Source organism: Cryptotermes secundus, unplaced genomic scaffold (assembly GCF_002891405.2).
Source record: "Cryptotermes secundus unplaced genomic scaffold, Csec_1.0 scaffold384, whole genome shotgun sequence".
NCBI lineage: Eukaryota > Metazoa > Arthropoda > Insecta > Blattodea > Kalotermitidae > Cryptotermes > Cryptotermes secundus.
The window spans coordinates 205,406-226,299 of record NW_019731268.1 but is presented as its reverse complement, the minus strand read 5'-3'; the positions used below and the strand labels follow the sequence as shown (position 1 = coordinate 226,299).

At 39.0% G+C, this 20,894-nt stretch overlaps 1 protein-coding gene across 5 annotated transcripts in view; it reads right to left on the bottom strand.

The window, feature by feature from the left end:
- LOC111866777 (UDP-glucose:glycoprotein glucosyltransferase) overlaps window positions 1-20,894 on the bottom strand; it is a 46,619-nt gene that overhangs the window by 4,721 nt on the left and 21,004 nt on the right. For all 5 annotated transcript variants that reach the window (XM_023856028.2, XM_023856025.1, XM_023856027.2 and 2 more), the window contains exons 10-22: window positions 20,464-20,643; window positions 19,625-19,806; window positions 16,453-16,729; window positions 14,253-14,459; window positions 12,012-12,276; window positions 9,749-9,863; window positions 8,571-8,756; window positions 7,579-7,788; window positions 6,322-6,546; window positions 5,817-5,987; window positions 4,273-4,453; window positions 2,765-2,947; window positions 1,265-1,540 (exon numbers count right to left, since the gene is read on the bottom strand). In XM_023856028.2, the coding sequence (XP_023711796.1) occupies window positions 1,265-1,540; window positions 2,765-2,947; window positions 4,273-4,453; window positions 5,817-5,987; window positions 6,322-6,546; window positions 7,579-7,788; window positions 8,571-8,756; window positions 9,749-9,863; window positions 12,012-12,276; window positions 14,253-14,459; window positions 16,453-16,729; window positions 19,625-19,806; window positions 20,464-20,643 (2,658 nt within the window). The remainder of the gene's footprint in view (window positions 1-1,264; window positions 1,541-2,764; window positions 2,948-4,272; window positions 4,454-5,816; window positions 5,988-6,321; window positions 6,547-7,578; window positions 7,789-8,570; window positions 8,757-9,748; window positions 9,864-12,011; window positions 12,277-14,252; window positions 14,460-16,452; window positions 16,730-19,624; window positions 19,807-20,463; window positions 20,644-20,894) is intronic.

The following is a 20,894-nucleotide window of genomic DNA, read 5'->3' as shown; positions in this document are numbered from 1 at the left end:
ACAGCATTTTAACTGAATCAAATTACTTAGGCTAACTAAAAGAAGTTTAGATGAAACCCATCATAAAGCCCACATATGTATACATCTGTCAATTTTACCATCCACAAGTCTGAAACAAAGAGATGAATTTTTACCACTGCTTTATAATATAACCATATAAAGGTTCAAGAAAACCAGAAAGGGCAGGAATTGAAGAGGTACATCACTTTCTGGTCTATGTAGATGATGTAGCAGGCTTCTGTGTACATGATAATGAACCTTAGGATTCCATAAAAATTGGGAAATTTCTTGACCAGTTAAGTGAATATGGGCTTCTCAAGAAGAACTCTGCTCCATGCCAATAATTATATATCCAGTTTTATTATCTTGCCAGAATGGCATCTTTTCATTTTTTGTCTGTAGTTTTACATCCCATCCTCCTGCTTGAAGTCTTACAGTGGTGATGACAAACACAAGGATTGTCATGCATAATGAATTCAAAACATGGAAAAGAAATTGCTAAGGTACCATTGTGAAGAGCACTGTCTTCTTGGATGTGATGCTGTATAGTCTGGTATAAATCTAAGGATATTTTGGAGGAACATACTGCATCCATCTTCAGAGTCAACGAGTAAACTAACCAAGCAAACAAGGAAAGAGCAGGCGGCAAGAAGAGAGAATCCTTACTAGCTGCTTCTCACCACTCTAAGAATTTCAAATCTCACATCCCATATTCACATTCATCATTAATATTGATGAAATCATTAAAATCCCCACATAAATAGCCAATTCTGGAACACACTGTGAAAGATATACATGGAAGTAATAATTTTATAATGCAGAACCTCTTCATGAAGAAGAGAGAAACATTTTTATACAATTTGCATTAAACAACAGAGTAACTTTTTTGTCTAAACATTTTCAACTCTTACATTACAATCATCTTTGCTGATAAAAACAAGGTTAATCCCATTCCTTTATCATAACAATTTTTTACATACAGCATTTTAATAAAGTTCTTAAAATTATTTAAAATGTCAAACAGCAACGAGTATTTAAAAACCCAAGAGCAGCGGGCATTTAAATAAACTCCATCCAGCTCACCCTACCATCATTTAAAGGTTAAGATGTTATTCCCATATTCTTCCAAACAGAAGGAAAATCATGAAACATTCCAGTTAGAATAGCTGGCTCCTAGCAAAGGTTCATACCAGGTACTTCCCCCTTCTCTACCATCCTCAGTTAAAATAAACATACAAACTGCAATACTGCTGAGATGTCATACCTGGTCCAAGTTGGAAAGGGAGTTAGGGTCCTGACTAAGAGCCTGGTACTGCCCCCGCAGCCGATCTCCGGCAGCTATCCTTCTGAAGCGACGTAAGTCCACTACATACAGAGCACTGATATGGTATCGTCTGCCCTGGAGATGATTGCGCCAGTAACCCTGCTTCCAGAACCGGAACCCATCCATCTCAGTGCGACTATCGCAGAATGGTGTATAACCGTATGGAGCACCACTGAGATCAAGGTCCCGCAGTTCTGTCATATCTGCTCGCACAACCTAGAAACAATTCAAGCTTTATAATAACGAATATTTGAGAAGTACATCTAGACATCACCATACCTTACCCACTTCACTGCCATGCATTACACAAACTTTCCCCAGAACTGTGCTATGGGCAACTCTCTTCATACACGCTTTCATTATCTGTGTTTTCACATATCCACAGTTTCATCTGCAGCACAAGTCCAGAGAGGTGGGTGCAGTTTCCTTGACTCACCCAGACATTCTGGCTCATTCATGTTGTTTCCTACTACTTCTCACCATGCTCAATGTTCATTCAACGCATTTCTTATCTTACGCATCTTTATATTTTCAGGAATGCAACTATACTTCACATGTTCTTTGCCAGCCTATGAAGAGAGTACATATGCAAAAAGTGTGATTACACAGTCTTTGAATTTTTTGCATGTTCACAATAAAAAGTTGCAAAATGCACCTATCAGTTCCACCATGTATGTCTTTCTGCATGCAAAACAGGAGAACCACTGAAGATTTTTATAAAATTTGATATTAGCACATCCCCCATATTCGTTTAAATCATGCAAAAATATGCATTTCATGTGAAATCCAACAAGCATTTCTTTGTGCACCTCAAGCATAATTCATAAAAACCTTATCAGGGCAAAAAAAAAAATTAACAAAAGTCTGCAGTGAAGAATGAAGAAAAAATGTATGCCCAATACACTTTTTTGATGTGAGTCTTAAGGTTCTTTGGGCTGATTACAAATGAAAAAGATGTGACAGGTTTCTTATATTACAAATATATTTTCTACCTTCTTTAATATTATGTGACTTAAATTCAGTTTCTTTCATTTCTAATTGTTCAGAAACAAAACACTTATATTTCCTGCTTATGTATGTTTCTGTCTCTACCATCACAGAAAACACATGAAGCAACACACGGTACACAACAAGGATCAATTTCTGTACCTTCAGAATGTCTATACTAAATGACAGAAGTGATCACTAGTCATATATCTCCAGCTTCTCAACAAGACTTCCAGACTTTCATTCAAAGAGTCTCATCCAGCTTGCATTTCTGCCAAAATCTACATACTGAAGTGTGCAGACTACTGCCACATGTTCCAGCCATCACTGTTGCCAACTAAATCCGTCTGATATGTTCCCACCTCAGAAACAGATTCCTCCACTTCACCAGGCTGACAGAGGCTAGAAAGGCTAAGAAAATAATAGAGCTGTGACAGACTCTTGGGAACTAACCTGATCAGCATCGACGAATATTATCTTCCTGACATCTAATGGGAAAAGGACATCAAGGAAGAGAATCTTGTAGCCCCATATGATTCTCTGTTTTTCTGCTTGTTGATGAAGCCACCGTGGCCACTTGTACTGAACTAATTCGTATTCAAAGCCATATTCTTTCGCCATATGAGGCAAAAAGTCCTGAAAAAGAACATAAATGTATTGTAGATTAATGCTATTGTACATTATGGGCACTCGAGTCAGGGAAAGAATGAACACTGTTGGTAGGGATTCAAGTTACCTGCCTTCCCTGCCCCACTACAATGTACATCATTCCTCTGTTCAATGAACATGGCTCAACTCCATGCCATAAGAAACGTCAGCTGTTTATTTCATCACTATTCAACGCTGTTACTGTTATTGTTACTGTCACTGTCTGGTATTTTAAATTTTACAGTAAACATGCATGATTATTTTACTCTAAAACAATAAAATGACATTATGTGTCAAGAGAAATTCATAACAACCCCGGTACCTTGATTCCAAAGTGAGAATGTAAAGAGACAGCCTAGAGAGGGATCAAAAGCTGCAACACAACTGCCACCTGTCAGGAGCGCAACAAAGGTACACAGAGGAGAGGCTGCTGCTAGACAGATGGGTGAAGGAGAATCTGTGTTCATTCTTTCCTTGACCTGACATTAATATTGAACTAACGGTGAGTGCCTGCAACGGTCATGAGGAGAAATGGTCATTGAATAATTTAAAGCCACATTCCAGCATTCACTCTGATCTGTTTCTGGTTTCATTTAATGACACTTTCTCACAGGGGAAGCTACAACAAAAACAAAGTCAGGATAGCTATCCTCTGGGCCACAAAAGCAAAAAGTGATGTAGTTAGCTACCAGATTACATTTTCAACAGACTCCCGAGAGGAGGCCCAGGAGGGAGACAAGATCAAGATGGGAACAACAGGTTAGAAAAGGAATAAGGCAGAAGGAAGGAAGGAAGGAAGGAAGGAAATTGAGCAGGTGAAGCCTTGAGAAAACAGACTAAAGGAAAAGTCTGGTCACTAGATGACTCACATAAAGTACTGTAGATATGTCTAAGGAATGGGGAGGAAGACAATGACGATGACGACAATGATATTAAATACACTGGGTATCTATGAGACTATTATTGCTGACAATTGTGAGGTATAAATAACAATTCTCATTGTAAACAATTGATAAATATGATACATAAAATNGCCTGCCTGCCTGCCTGCCTGCCCGCCCATCCACCCATAACAACTTGAGGACTGCTGAACCAGTCTTTAGAGCTATTTATGGATTAAGTATGATGATTAGTTTCATGAAAGGTCACTGTTTCATGCCACGTTATCCCATACACATAACATTATGAAATTGACAATGCTGATGATTTCTGTCACCATAACAAAATTCTTACCATAATCCATATCCATTCTGTCACACCTAACCTGCATTTGTACTGCACACTTTGAACTTCTCTGTGACTCACAAACTCACCTTCAGTGTTGGAGACAAATAATTCTTGAGGAACCAAAATTTGACAGGTGTGCTTGTGTGTTTGAGTACACTCAGCATCATGATGCGAAGGAAACGCTCATACAAGTGCCCTGATGCAAGGGAGAAGATGTTAATTCTTTCATCTCCTTCTTCTTCTGTTGTTTTTGATGCACCAAAGGTACTGAAATTAAAAACTGTACAGTTACATCTATGCATAAGCACCATGCCATGAAGGAATTTAACTGGCGTGGAGGCAAAAAATATGTTCTTAACCTTCACACTGGACAGAGACAAGGCAACAGCTTCATGCTCCAATGATGAAACTGTGGCAAGAAAACTCAGATGGGATGCTGGTTGGTCCCCAAAGCTATTCTGGACATGATAGAAAAATATATTAACCTTTATTGGCCAAGTAACACAATACAAAGGCTGAGGGAAGGTCCACTGTCCAGTTGACAGAGTGTCACATTGTCATGCTGCTAGAATACCCCTTTATTTAGACCCAGGTACAGCTGCTGCAGGCTGCTAATTCAGCTGTGTAACTCACTTTCTGTGATGTGATGCTATAGCCCCATGCTCCAGAGAACTGTATGCAGTTTAAAACATCCACTGCCATGAGAACTGCAAATCTCATAACTATAATTTGCATGTTTTTGTATACAGGTTGGCACAAAAATCATTATCCATGGGATAAAAAACAAAGTCATCATATCGTATTATTTTTGTACAAATTTATTTAATTAATTTATGTTTATATGTCCATTCTATCTTAATGTTCAAACTGTCTACCTTAATTGTTCAAATTGACTACTTACTGAACTGATATGTGGTTTAAGATGCTATGGGGTAATTGAGCACACTGTTCTGCAAAGCTATGGGTTGTTATAAATTTTTGCAAAGCAGCCTCTGTAGCTCTGGTGTAAAGCAGCCGTTAAAACCTGTTTCTACATGCATCAATAGCCACATTCACCATATAATCAGGTTCTCAGGTTTATTTTAAAGCAGTTTTCAGGCTCTAATACCATACAGTGTCAAATGGTAGGATAACTGACGAATAACTGCAAAAGATCTGGAAGGTCATGCTTATGGTCTAATTGAGGAGAGACTGTGAAAAACCAAGACACTCTTCAGCCAGGATAGTTGGTGTAAACAAGCCATTCAAACCAAGCATCAGCCAAATACAAGTCTACAGCAGTTCTGCTACATCAACTTGATTGGTCCATATATTCAGGAATCCCAGCCACAACACTGTTACCTTAGCACAAAACTTCTTCCTTTCAAGAAATTCCTCAGCAGAATTCAGATTTATGTACACTTCATTATATATGTATCTATCAAAAGGCTGAAAACAATGAACTGTTTGGAAGATCGCGTTCTTATTCAAATACAGATGAGACACAGAATCCAACAAACTGGAAATCTCATCCAAACACCACATTTTTATTCTTAGGCCTACTGAAGCAAACCAGCATACTCTGATAGTTAAAAGAAAGTGAATATGAGCTTCAACGCAAGACATAGGAAGATTTTTGTATATGATATACCTTGTGATGGAGTTCCAGATGCCCGAGTTAGGATCACTGTCATCTGACAGAAGATCCATGTGCATCTTGTCTGGCTTTTTGGCAACCTTCAGCTTCAACACGTGGCTGCGGAACGAGCTGATCAGAACCTTGATGTCCGTTGAATTGGCTGGTGTGTCTGATCCGTCATGGCTGGATAAAAGACACCACAGTTATATATACATGTGAAGCCTACAAACAGCAACTGTACAAAATGTGTTAAAACAAAATTAAGATGATCAGGACAATTAAAAACGGGCATTGGTGTGAGGCGACAGAGTGTCACCTCACAGAGAAATATGGCTCAAAATGATAAGAGCTTTAGAGTCTATTAAGCAGAGAATATTTTAAACAACTTATGAATAATTACTATCGAAGGAATATTGCAATAAGGAATTAATCAGTTACATGTGTAAAACCAAGATAACACTTCAAAGTACCCTGTATAATACCAAATCCCCTTCAAAGGTATGGGCTGTCCACAAACCTGACAATATCAAAGATGTCTGCTGAGCGACCCTGCCTCAGACGCAATATCCAAGCTCCTGGGTTGGCCTTCAACTGGAAGTATCCCAGGTTAGCCATGACAATAGTGTCCACAACAACTGGCTGAGTCTCAGTTCCAAGTGTGATCTGAAGACCCCGGGGTGGGTTGCCCATGGTAGTCTCAAAGCAGTGGCCCTCAAGTAGCAGGTACTCCAACTCAAACTCACTGTAACAGGTGCCAACATACATTTACTAATCCTAAACATCATGAAGTATTTGTCTGTGGGACACTGTAACATTCACATGTCTCAAAGACTCTAACATGATGGTAGAATGACTATGTATGTACTGGAGATGGAACAGGAAGTTATCATGGCCCATTTCAAGGCAACATTCTGGAGACAGATGAAGTCCATCTCCTCCATTAAATAGGGTATATGTACCTTGCATAGGCAATATTATGGAAGAAAAGTCTTGTGTAAGGATGTTTTAATTTCCCATTCACATATGAATACTGGAAGTACTGTCACATGTATGGGGGCAGTGTGACAAAAATAAAGGGTTCTACATTCAATGATTGGATTTATTAGCACTTTGGTTACAATTCCTCTTAATTACAATCAATACAGTGCTACTGCTGATTTACACACGTTCCTAGTGCACACGCACTATGATTCCCAATCTTCACTAGTAGTCTCCTGGTATGGATCTCAACACAGAAACTAGCACTTCAAATCACTATGAAGTGTTCTTGTGATATCGTTTTCAATCACCCTACAACCTTGGAACTCAACTAAAACTCTCCTCAGCTGCAAGCAGACTCATGTTATATAGCCAGAGCATGGACAATGCAGAAAACACTGCTCCACTGCAGACCACAGAGAAAACACAAGTCATGTGATAGCTAAGCACTGTTGGGGTGTGACATCATTGCACATGTGCAGAAGTGTGTTTACCAAAGCTGTTGTGAAGATACAGGTTGCATAACCCTGTCGTTCTACTGTTGTGTGTGGGTCTGTGTTTACAGAGCCATTGCTGGCAATGCGTTGATCAAATCTGTTACAGCATGCTGAAAAATTTATGACCCTAAGGGAATAACACATGGTCATTAGAAAGTAATCTGTGAACGTACTGTGGGTGTTTCTGGGCAACTATATTTACCTCCAATCAGCCCTGACGTTGCTAGCGGGTAGTTCTAGAGTTGGGCATGGCAGTCAAAATGTTATTACTGCTATACTGTGACAATCTGAGAGCTTACCTGTGTACAACGCTATCCACATCCTCCAAACGAATATTGTCAAGATCATATGGACTGCGAACTGACTCCACCAGCCAGTTTTCAGGCACCTGCATGTTTTGTGTTAACAAAGGAGATGTTGGCATGTTAGCAAATCTTGCCATTGGGCCACTCGTCTGCCTGCCATCTGATGTGAAATGAATCTCCGGTTCCAATACGAAACGATAAAAACTGGAAGAGTATGAACAGTACTGACAATATCTGAAGAACACAAAGTGTGTGTATTTGTGTTTGTGTTCATTCATGTGCACATGCATATATGTAAATACACAACATTTTAATTTTACCACTGGAAGGAAGAAAGCTTGAAATGCAGTCAGATTTCTAGTTTTGAATAGAATCACAAAATTCAATTACAGGGAACTGCTTCACCAAGAATTCAGCATCATAATACCATCCATATGACAGTAGTTTATCATACACAGCAAAATGTTTTTGTGTGTGAAATACCAGCATAGCAATATCCACATATTTTTTTACTGGCTGGGATGGGGTGAGACTGAGTCCACTTGGTACACCAGCCACGGATGACAGACGAACATGAAGCAGTAGGTGGAATGAGAATTGGAAACCTGCCCAGTATCACTTTGTCCATCATGACTCATAATTGACCTGACTTAGTATCAAACCCAAGCCACAACAGGGGTAAGACAGCAACTAGCCATTGACCGATGGCATGGCCTCAAATATTGATGGAACTCACCCCGTTTGGAATAGTGTTCATGTTCATGTTACACAAGTCCTTAAAAAAAATCTCAGTTTCAATCCCTCATAGACATTAAAAGCAATGTGGCAATATACTGAATGGGCTTTTGGAGAACTATTCAGCATGAACAGAACAAATTTAAAAATCTGAAGGCCATCAAAGTCACTAAAGTTTAATGGCAATATTCTATTCTTTTTTACAGCCTCAATCTAATTACCTATCTGCAATCCCTCATACCTGTACTTACCTTTTCAAAGGCATATCACTGTTCTTCTCAACACAGTTGAGGTACACCTTGATATGGCAGTTCAGAACTTCCTGCAGGACTGACAGAATGGGCCCAACCTTCTGTGCCCCTCTGGATACAGGATCCACAATAGCGGCTATGTCATATGCTGGCTCTGACACATTGTGGGGAGGAAGTTTGATGACACTGAAACACGCAGGCCTCGCCAGTTCACAGCTAAGTTTCATACCGGTCCCTGTGCAGGTAAACTACCACTCAAGAAAATAAAGTGATGTGATAAATTGGAGAAACAATTAGATTTATGTAATGAAGGTTTCTTGAATTATCAATACATTTACATGTAAACACACACAACATGTTGTCGTAGGGGCAAGCCATTGGACTTGGAGTCTAATCTACCATCAACCCTCATTTTGATGAAGTACAAAACTGTATAAAATTTGGGAATATACAACACATCAATGTTCTTACCTTCATGTGTATGTAGTACAATGAAGTGTTGTGATGGTGGAAAAAAATGATCTTGAGAGTTTTAAGGATTTACAAGTTTTCAACTCCTTGAATCCGAAAAAAAATGTTTTTTAGAATGCCATCTGTATGTCTGTCCTTCTGCACATGCATATGTCTGTGTGTATGGACGAGCGCCTTCCTAACATTCAAATACGTGGTAGGATTTTGTCCACATTCAGTATTTATGAGTATATCCATCACAGGTTGGTGCCTAGTGAACACGAACATTCTAAACCCAAAAACAGAAGCCTGTTTGATGCCTCCCCCCCCCAAATGGCTATTTTAAGTGAAATGGTTCGAACAACTGCGACCAAATTTCAGTAATTTAAGATCATGTCTCTGAATAAAACTGCAGCAAATAAAGATACATGACCCAGGGGCCCAATTACAAAATATCAGTTTCTTTATAACTGTTTTACTAGTCATATGAATTTCATTGTTGTTCAGTATTCAGCAACTAACATTGGTCCTCTGAGGAGCAACTGGTTTTGTTTCGAAGACAACACAGTCAAGGTCAACTATGTGAGAAAGTATATGCCATGACTCTGAACAGATTACCATGTTCCCTTGTTTTGAGTATCCATTTCCAAAGTAAAAGTTTGAAATAAAAACGGTGCAACTCATTAAATTCAAATTTGCCCCCCCCCCAATAAGATACCATACTCTACCTGTGAATGTCAGTGTGAACAGGAATCTCAAATCGGTTACGTGACTGGGGCCGAGAGACCAGAAGTGCCACTGCCTGCATCAACACATTACTATCCCTCAGTACATCATCATAATCTGAAAACAGGACAAACACATCTGGCTGTGGAAGCTGTTCTTCAAATTCTCCACTGACACTCCTTCAAATTATAGTAAGTTTATGGCCCTTGCTAACTTCCACATTGTAGGAGAGTCCTTCTTTACAAACCAATCATTCCTCAGCCAATGAAGAAATTCCCCATCTCCTAAGGAACTCAAAAATTCATTATCATATTCACAAGATCTCACCACTGCACTCTCTCCTGAGCCACATGAATCCATTCAACATCTTCCCATCTTCTTTAAAATTTATTTTAATACTATCCTCTCATCCATACCTACATCCTTCAAGAAGTCTCTCCCTTTTCAGGTCTTATGACCAAAATTTTGTGCCAATTTCTGATTTATCCCAAATGTGCTACCTGCCTCACATTCACATCCTGCTTGATTTTATCATCATAATAATTATTATACATTTATTATTAACTGAATATTGTAATATCCAGCAAGGAGTACAAATTATGAAGCTCCTCATAATGCAATACTCTTCATCCTCCCATTATATCCTCCCTCTTAGATCAAAATATTCTCCTCACCGCCCTATTCCTAATAAGAACATCTTGTGATATACCACTTCCACTTCTTTTTTCTGCTTCCTTCATCAGAATTCTATTAGCCTGAATATGTGAGGCCCTTCTTAAAAGCGAGAAGTAACACATGAATGTGGGACAGAGCGGCGAATCTTGAGTGGCAAATTCTTCCAAGATCACAACAAGACTTCTACAACTTATTATATACATACATATTATATATAATCTTGTCAAAAATACAAAAAAAAAAGTTTCAGACAAAAGTTACAAATGTTAATCAGTTTATGAAATACATACATTTGAACACAATCAGCAATGGGATTTGTTGGTGTTGAACTATTACATATCTGTCAGAAACGAGCTGTACTCATTTGTCAGTTTTAGGAGTACATAATTGTGCCACAAATCAATCTAGTTCCCTTTCAAGGTGGGCATGTAAAAAAGTACATTTTTTCACCACTAGACCTCAATAGGAGATGGAAATTAAAGCCTTCTTTTGATAGTGAACATACTTTTTTCTCCTAGCTTTGTGTCAAACTTAAACTTTTTGTAAACAGGCTCTGAAGTTGAGATGTGTGGTTAGCTACAGTAAGAGATAACAGAGGCAAGAAGAGACACCACAGAATACTGTCCTTTCCACAATACTCTGCTTCAATTTATACCACATGTCTTAGAATTTCTAGGAGGACTGTAAAGTGGAACTATTGAAATGGATAAATATTTTCATTAAGGTTTCCATCTTCAGCAAATTTAATACGATAACACATTTGCTTCCTCTTGCCAAAACATACACATCAGCTAAGGGACAGATATATAGTAGGTTTTATTGGAAGGATTTACTTTACAGTGCTGCTAGTATCTTCGACTATGGAGTCAAATGACAGAATGTTTAATCAAAGATGAGCTGAAGAGCTTTTTAAGGGAAACAGCCATGTACTAATTATGATATTACCTAGGAATATGCCTGGAGTGGTTAAGGAAAACACAAAAGACCTGAATCAGGATAGCTGGTGCACTGCTGAAGATTCAAATCACGCACCTCCTGACTGCAGGTGTAGGGCATAAGCACTATACTAACACAACTAACTTCATGGAACTGAGCCCTTCTTGAGAAGTAACCAATTGTACAGGTACTCACAAACTTCCCAGCGTTTTATGGAACCCAAAAGTTCATTTCTGTGTTCATAACAGGACTCCACTGATCCCTATCCTGAACCAGATTGACCTGGTTCATACCACCCCATCCTGTCTCACTAAGATACATTTTAATATTGTTTACCCACCTACCTCTTGGTCTTCCTAGTGGTCTCTTTCCTTCTGGCTTTCCCACCAACATCCTATATGCATTCCTCTTCTCCCCCATTCATTCTACATGCACTGCCCATCTCATTCACCTTGGCTTGATCATTCTAATTATATTTGGCAAAGAGTACAGGTTATGAAGCTCTTCATTACTACACCAACATACACAGCATAATTTGTTGCCAGTTACATTTGTCGCCGGATATCTTACAGACATAGCAAGCATGCATTCCCTCATTATCTTTCTAGAAGTAATAAGAAATCCATACAAGAAACAAAAAGAGACATGCATTACCATCAGCGTTATGTTCTGTCGTCTTCTTGAGTGTCTGCAGGATCTTATCCCCATAGCTGTTCATGCTGTACCTCTCCAAGAGAGAGAAGTCATCCAACGTGAACTTCTCCGTCTGCTCCAGTGGTCCCAGTATCCTCCCATTGGTCACAATGGCTCTGGCACCTGCAGGAACATTCAGCACCTGTCTGCAGTACAGCTGCTGAACTTTCAACAACTCAAAACTGTCCTCCTTCAGAGCTTCTGATAATTCCATCAAATCCACTCCCTGAAATGAAAGGTTAAACTTTTGTGAAAGACATTTCAATGTCAATCTGAACAGCTGTGACCGAAGGCTGTCAACAGTCAATCCACAAAAGAAAATTATGTCAGAAGCCTTCCAACACAGGTCACCTACCACTGCTGGATATGCACAGAAGAATGGGAAAACTAAATGTTAACACTACGAAGTTCTATCTGCCACTTTCCTCTGCAATTACAGCTTTGTCAGCGAATATTCTGTCAGTTCACAGATGGTTCTCTGCTCAAAACCTGGTTGTGGTGATAAATATTGCATGGTTCACAAAAAGCTACATACTCAGTAATCACACAACACACAGACAAGTTGAAGAAAACTGAAGACATTAACTGTCAATAAAAAATTTAAAAAAAATTGCAGGCAGTCACACTAGTGGTTCTTGCAGGCTTTAAGACAGAACTTAATACTGGGATAGCTTGGTCAATATAATGTTCATAATTTTCATTTCGTGCATCCTGTTGTGTTACCATATACATATACATACACTATATATACCATATACCATGTACAACTCTTTACTAGAGTCTGTCACAACACAATACAATGGTCAAGGCTAAAATTAGCTTATCTGCATGTTTCGGCTATTAAAGCCATCATCAGGCAAACACATGATTACCACGAAGAAAGTCATCTTCTGGGTTTTGGCGCCGTGTATTCTTCGTTTTGGCAAACGTTTTGGAGGAACGTATCGCCTCCATCTTCAGAGCAAGTGAATGGCCAAAACGAAGACTACACGGCGCCAAAACCCAGAAGACGACTTTCTTCATAGTCATCGCCGTGAAAACCTCAAAACTTACATGATTACCACATTCGCACACTACTGAACTGCAATTGCAATGGTAAGTATCCAGCTCCACGATCACTCTAGTAAAGAGCTGTAAATGACTATAATGATTACTGTCTTGTAGGACATCACATTGTGTATTTTAGTACTCGTATATAGTAATCACATTTTATGGAACATACTTTCTCTCTTCAGGGTACAAGAGTATCCTGAAGATGTTGGAAGCACTTTCCTCCAAAATGTTGGCAGAGCTCAATTACAATTTGATGGCAAAGGCACAGAAGACAATTTTCCTGTATGGGCTGTACAGATGAGTCCATATTCTCTTACAGCAGATATGAGGGGTAGGCAATTTAGTTCACTGCTGGCAGCTTGTTTCTGCCTTACTGCGGCTCATAACTGGCTCACTCAGTCCGCTGCCCTGCTTCATCCTTCGCTTTCACTGATTCGCACAGGTTTGTGCCATCACATAGTAGTCAAGCTCTACCTATCAAACTACATGGCATCACATCATGGAAGACAGTAACAGCCATGGCCACTGCCATGGGAACTTCAAACCTCATAATACCAGTCTCTGGTCTGGGTGACCAGAGCTCCATTCCCAGCAGAGACGTATTATCTCTGCCGCCAAATTCAAACTAATTCTGGTGCTCAAGCCTCCTTCTCCAGGAGTAAACTGGCCACAGCAAGAAACTAATAATTCACTTCCATCTATGTTGAGGATAAGAATCCCCAGGGGCTATACCTCCACTCCCCCATGTCATCATAGCATGGTGCTTAATTGAGCAATTTCACCTTAATGTAACAAATGGAAAATGTGCTGCTTAATATATTGGTACAGCTTCTGCATCATGCATAATCTTGACTGCCACATCTGTCACAAAACATCTGTACATGTGACCAACCCTCAAGACAAAACTGCCTGTCACTTACTGTCAATAAAAGTGAAATATAATACAGGAATTATCACATATAGTGTGAGATGCTTCTCAAGAAGCCATCAAAAATCCAAAAAAATTTCTGTATATAACAATCTGTCACAAAATATGTGTCAAAATGCCAGTGAATTACACCAAATATTTGCTGTCGTACAGGGATAAGAATTCTAGCTTGACATTATGAATTCAAAATGATTCATGGAGGAAACTGAGAAGATGCTTACTGGAACAGAGATGTCACTTAGATCCTTCTGTCCGTTATTGAGTGCTTCAACCAGACTGTCATCTGACAAGATCTTGATTATAAACTGGCTGGCATGGCCTGGCTGCAGGACTCGTGGAGCAGCCAAAACAATTCTGTCAACCTGCTGAAACTGTTCCACTGTTGGCGGATTCAGCAGGACACCCACAGAGATACCTCCACTGGAACGCTGGCAACAAAACAATATCTATGTTATCTCTGTGATGTATGAGTAAAATGCTCAGACTTTATTAGCTACGCAAAGAAAATATATGTCATTGGATCCTTCTTCACCATGATATTTTTTAGCTTTTCCTCATTTTGAAAAAAGGAAAGTAGACATATGAGATCACCTTGCTGCCTGTGTGTCTGTGTATCTGCCTCATCAAATTTTCAATCCCTGAACCAGGCTTTATGAAACTTGGCACCTAAGCCCATCTCAACAGCAAACTTCGTAAATCCCTCCTATCAGTCTATGCATATGTGTATCTCTCCTTCTATCATTGCTAGGCAAATGGTTGGTAAGGTGTATCCCTCCTTCTATCATTGCTAGACAAATGCTTGGTAAGGTGTATCCGTCCTTCTATCATTGCTAGACAAATGCTTGGTAAGGTGTATCCCTCCTTCTATCATTGCTATGGAATGGATCAGTTAAACATGTTCCCACAGCAACAAATTCATACAACAATAGAATTGTTGAACACATGTGTCTGCAGGTCTGTCTGTGTATCCCCCTATTGTTGCCAGGTAACAACTTGGTAAAGACTTGACCGTGGCAAAGAAGCATTTTTAAGATATTATTTTCTATGTAGTCCATGTCATATCAAAGGAAAGGAGGCAGTTAGTTCTTCAAATTCAAACTAGGCACCTCCTGAATATGAGTCAAAGGTTCTGCTGTTATCATAACTCATTAAGTCACTGTGGTGTACCAAGAAACAAACCAGATTCTGAAGTTCAGTATTTACCCAAATGGAATATGAGGTATTTACACTATTTGAGAGTTAAGAAATGAATATCATCTTACATTCAAGTGCAAATATACATCAATGTTTACTGCATAAGTCCAAATATAAGATGTCCCCATGTTCTTCCAATGAGAAAATCGTAAAAAAATTTTAAATATAAAATTGAATATGTGAGTTAGTTCTGATGGTTGTAAGTAAAAAGAAGTAAAAATTACATTATTAAGAAACAATAAATTTGAAACTGAATACCTGAAGTATAATTCTAGGTATTTTCATCAGTACTCATAAAATTAATATCTCATAATCACCTTCATATATATATTCTTCCAAAAATAAGGCAACACCTCTTTTCTAAGAAGCACTATTTGAAAAGAAATCATGCCTTACATTCGGGCCAGGACAATAAACGTATCACAATCCTGGTGGGCTAATACTTGTAATATGTCCTATACACTAGAACTCACTCCACGCAGAAAAAAACAACAAATGTTTCAACATCAGGAGACACTAGCTACCAGTCTACCCAAGTACCACTGAAGCTATGAATCAAAAGCAGTAATTCCCCACAACATAATACTAAAATGAGGATAAAGAAGTCAAGAACACTGAAGATAGTGAGCCTCAGAAAGAAATGGTGACGAGAGTGAGACCTACCGATGAAATTCAACAAGATCTAGCGACTTTCATGTCACAAAGGAAGTGGACATGTAACATTTTTTAAAAAAAATATTATATTTAATGTGATAGCAATAACATAATCCTAGATCTGCCACCTACCATTCATTTAAATGTGGTATTTAGCCTGAATCATATGTTACAAAAGAACCATTAAGACTCTGCACACCACAAGCCAATTACACCAGCTTGGTATGATATTAAAACTGCCACAGCTGAAGAGACTGGCTTGATGTTAACCACTGAGTACAGCACTCCTGTCAATAGATGTCATCAGGTGTAATACATCAAGATTTCGAGGAAGGAAGATGCTTTCACACTATATAAATCCATAGTCATTTGAAGGTAATCCGAGAGAGAATCGGGAACTTTTTATGCAATTGCATTTATAACAAGAAGCCTCTGCATTTCTAACAGTTTTATGATGGGGCTCAACATATAAAGGGTTAAAACTGCATCAAAGTTATTATCTTCCATAATCCCTTTCAAGTCATACTAAAGAATTCAATTCCGCATCATCAATAAGGAAGATTACAGACATACCATCTGATCTAAGGCGTGTATTAACAGCTGTCTTCCATCAGCTGTCCCGAGGTCTGTCACAATCCAGTGGGTGATAATGTGTAATGCTGTCACAGTTGTATCCACATGCTGCTTCTTCAGGAAGTACTGGACACCTCGACTGATAATGGTAGCAGTCTTGTCACGAGGTGAAAGACCAGAGAATGATTCCAATGTAAGAGGTATTTCCCCAGCAAGGGGAAGCCCCATCAAATCCAGATATTGGTTCTTGTCCTGATTTAGAACACGATCATTCAATCTGCAACAGTACAGTGATGACTAACTATAATGACCATGCACTACATTTGAATTTCTTCTTTACACACTCACTCCCATCTGTAATGTAACTTCACTTACAAGTACTCCTTAACACTTCGCAGACTGGTGATTTAAATATTTAAATCACCCTGGGGACCGGCATTTTTAAACATACTACCCTAACTTGTGCACTGTTCACTTTAAAAATTAATATAAAATCTCCTAATCAATTTTTTGAACTAAAACTTTGGAGAACACTTACCAATGCTTCTAGAAGTGCTTGAGGGTGTGATATTTCTGGAAACGTTCCCCTTTGTGAAGTCGCATTACACAGAACTTGCAAATGTAGACATACTCATTTTTTTGTGAACTGTGTGAACACGGCATTGCCTAGAAGTATTCTTCCCCTTGGAATGTTCACTCTTCACAATTTTCACGAGGGTATTTTTCCGCATATCACTCAAGAGTCGCCCTGGGGTGTCCACATGGCCTTCATGGGGTGGGAGTTGATGGGCCCGGTCGTACTAAGTCTTTGTGTGACCCTGGTTCTGCCGCCACCATCTGGACTGTAGCCCAGGCCTTTGCCACATTCATCAGAAATGCTTTGTATTTCAATTTTGAATCAGGGTTTAGATTTTCTTTAGATTTTTTGCTGTCCCCGCAATGTTACTACGTGCAATGTTATTACCCGCATTATCGTCGGAGCTACTGTCATTTTTACTGCCTGTGGACACAATTCTTTGTTGTCCCCCAGCACTGTCGCTGTCTGAATGACAATCCATTACTATGTGTCTCACAAGGCAGGTCAGCTAGGTCATCGGAGGAGAATTTGTCCTTGAGCCATTCTCCCCACTAGCTACTGGCTGATACACACAGCTTGAAGAAGGTAAAGCATTTTCCTTTATAGTCGGTTAAGTAAACAGCGAGGTCAAGTTACTGATGGCTAACTAAATATTCCAGAGTCTTATCATGCATCTGCAGGCGGTTGCGTGCAATGTAGGTGGCGCCAGAGCGATGTATAGTGTGTTGCAACTTATCGTGTTCTAAAAGCCTGTTAACACACGGTCTGCCATGTTTAAAAGTGAAAAACCTTTTAAAGTGTGCACGGTCCACAAAGTGTTAATCTAAAATAATATTAAAATTAAAATTAAACTGTTATATGTTTTGGCCATACTTGGCCATCCTCAGGCAACTGTTCACTTGTTGAAATTGCTAAACTGCATGAATTCTTAAGTTTAAATATCCCAATGTTATTCCAGTTTCATCACTCACTGATTAAAATACATTTGCTTGAGATCATTAAGCTTATATTTTCATCTGCTACTTTCTTCTTGCAGCATCCTTGCCTTGTGTGCTGTTTTGTTTAGCCCTATGAATATCGGTCTGGTGTTATCATCGTTACTAACGGAATAGTGCAAGAATGCACCTGCAAGAAAAAGCCATCCTTACTGTAAAAAGTAGTGATTTTACAGTTTCTGAAAGGGGTTGCAGCTTCAACTCCCCATCAAGACATAGCTCCTGGGTCTTGTAAGAAATAACTGAAGGCCATAAATCCAAACATGAAGAGCCAGTCCAGCAATATGTCCACCATTTGCCACAGATGTTTGAAAAGACTTCTGCATATATTTCAGTTTTTGATATTTGTACAGCAATGGAAAATACCTGTGGAACCATGTTGCACACGTAGAGGTGGGTGTAGGTACATTATTATAGTGTGTGATGTTCATGTTTGTTTGGTGGTTATAGGGCATAGCAAAAAAGCATTTTAAATACCCTTCTGAAGGTGTGGACCAACTCATAGTGTCTAGGCAGCCCAGAACATAAACTAAACAAACTGTGTGATCTCAACCCCCCACCCCACACCCACATGTGAGTAGGACAGAACACCCATTTGTTTGTGATATGAGGCATGGGCCGGCAAGTCAAAAAAAAAAAAATTAATGTCAAGGTCTGATGGGAGAGTTCAGGTCATTGTTTAGAGAGAGGGAAGGACACAAGCTCTGCTAGTGAGCGGGGACTACCGCACCCTTATGGAGAATACTTGTGCCTTTCATAATTTTCATAATAAAATACTGTTTTATCTAACCTTCCTGTCAACATCTGTTAATTTAACCCTGCCATATACTGAATCTGCTTGCTGCTCGGCAACCTGAGTACCCTTGAAACACTGGGATACAACAACCACAGAGCAGATGCAAAGAGGAACAGGGATGCCAAAACTCTTGTAACACATTTACATGATACAAAATAAAAATTAGGCTCTGAAACATGTTCTCAGAGAGAACAATTACATGCTTAGATGTATTGTGATGGTTGTTCAGACTGCAATCATCAGAATTACTACCTCCCTCAGTGGCCACCTTCCTGCATACATAACCGACTAACTTCAACAAGCTGAATCCTTCTTGAGGAACCACCAGTTGCCCAGCCACTCAAGAATTTCCCAACATTTTATGGAACCTGAAGGTTCATCAAAGTGTTCACAAGAGCCAGATCAATGCAGTCCATACCACTCAATCCTATTACTCTAAACTACATTTGAATATTATCCTCCCATCTACATCTAGGTTTTCTTAGTTGTCTCTTTCTATCTGTCTTTCCTACCATGCATTCCTCTTCTCCCCATGCATGCTACAAGCCCCACTCATCTCATCAAAGAGCCAATTTTTCAACCTTAACACTTTAACTCTGAAGATGGAGGCAGTATATTCCCCCAAAACATCAGGATTGCCTTCAGGGCTGTACAATGTCACAATCTGGACGACCACAATCAGACAATAGCTACATTCTTCTAGTGAACAGCAACAAGTGTATACTAAATTTATTCTAATATTAATTATATACACATTAAAATAATAAAAAATCTAAATTCAATTATTTAAAAAATGCAGTTCACCTGGGCATGACATTGGGCTGGTTCATTATGTAATCCAATGCATTATCTCCATCTGTGAAATCCCCTTTGTACACTGCCTTCTGAAAAACAGGTGTTTGGTTCATGATTTCTGACAGCACTGCTTCCTCGAAGTCATCCGCATTCAGGTGTTTCTCCGAAATAGGTATACCATTCAGCAAGGCCTGTAACAGAAACATGTTCTGCATCAGCGTTAACTGTCATACCATACTTCCTTACAGAATAGTCCTCTTATTTTGCTCGGCTATCATTAACACTCAGAGGGAGGGGGGAGTGTGTGTGTGTGTTGTACTCTTTTGCAAAGGTGAAAATATGCACGCCTAGCATAAAAGATGCATTGGAAACAAGATGGCTTCAGAAGGAAGACAGGTAAACTGGAGATGAAACAGCAACAAACACAGAAAAGAGTGAACACTTGCCTGAAGATGGCCAACTGAGGCAAAAATATCTAGCAACCGATTGTGATTTTAATGTCACTCTAAATTAAGTAGAATGAGTGAGGTAACCCAACAAATTCTTGTGACCAATATTCAGATTTTTATTTTTGGAATTCTTATGCAATGTAGCACTTAAAAAGATTTCTGGTATTTTAGAGGAACACACAAGGAATGTAGAAGGGTCTTCTATTTCAAGAGTGAAGCAGTATCCTCCCTCAGCCAACTACATGGCACTATAGCCCAAAAATCGGACAAAGGTCATCATGAGAACCTATAACTGTTCAAGTTACACTTCTGACAAAGGAAAAATAATGCGACTACATTTGTGAAATTTCATATTTTATGCTAATGGTCAATCTTGTTTTTGTTTTAAAATTACTATACCTGTGGTATTTTCCTAAAGCCTGATCGCTCCACAAAATCACGGGCCAACCTTCGTCCTGTATCATATTCTGAGTCCTCTCCAAATATCTCATCCACATCTGCTGAGCGGAATTTGCTGCTTAACAACGAAATCACATCTTCAACAACCACATCTCGATCTTCTTTTAATGTGGCATACACCTGCATCAAAATAACTCTCAATCAATGATTTCAAGGGCTTAATTTGCATGTGTTACATATATAAAATTGTGTAATATATGAAAAACACCCCTCTTGACTAAAACAAAAAAAAATCTTATGTAATGTGTCAAAATAGTTCATATAGTTCCAAAGGGATTTATATAACATAACTGTTCTGTTACTAATTTTTCCACTGTTGCAAAAAAAAAAAGTGTCAATTTGTTCTACAATGTGAACACCTACCCAACATT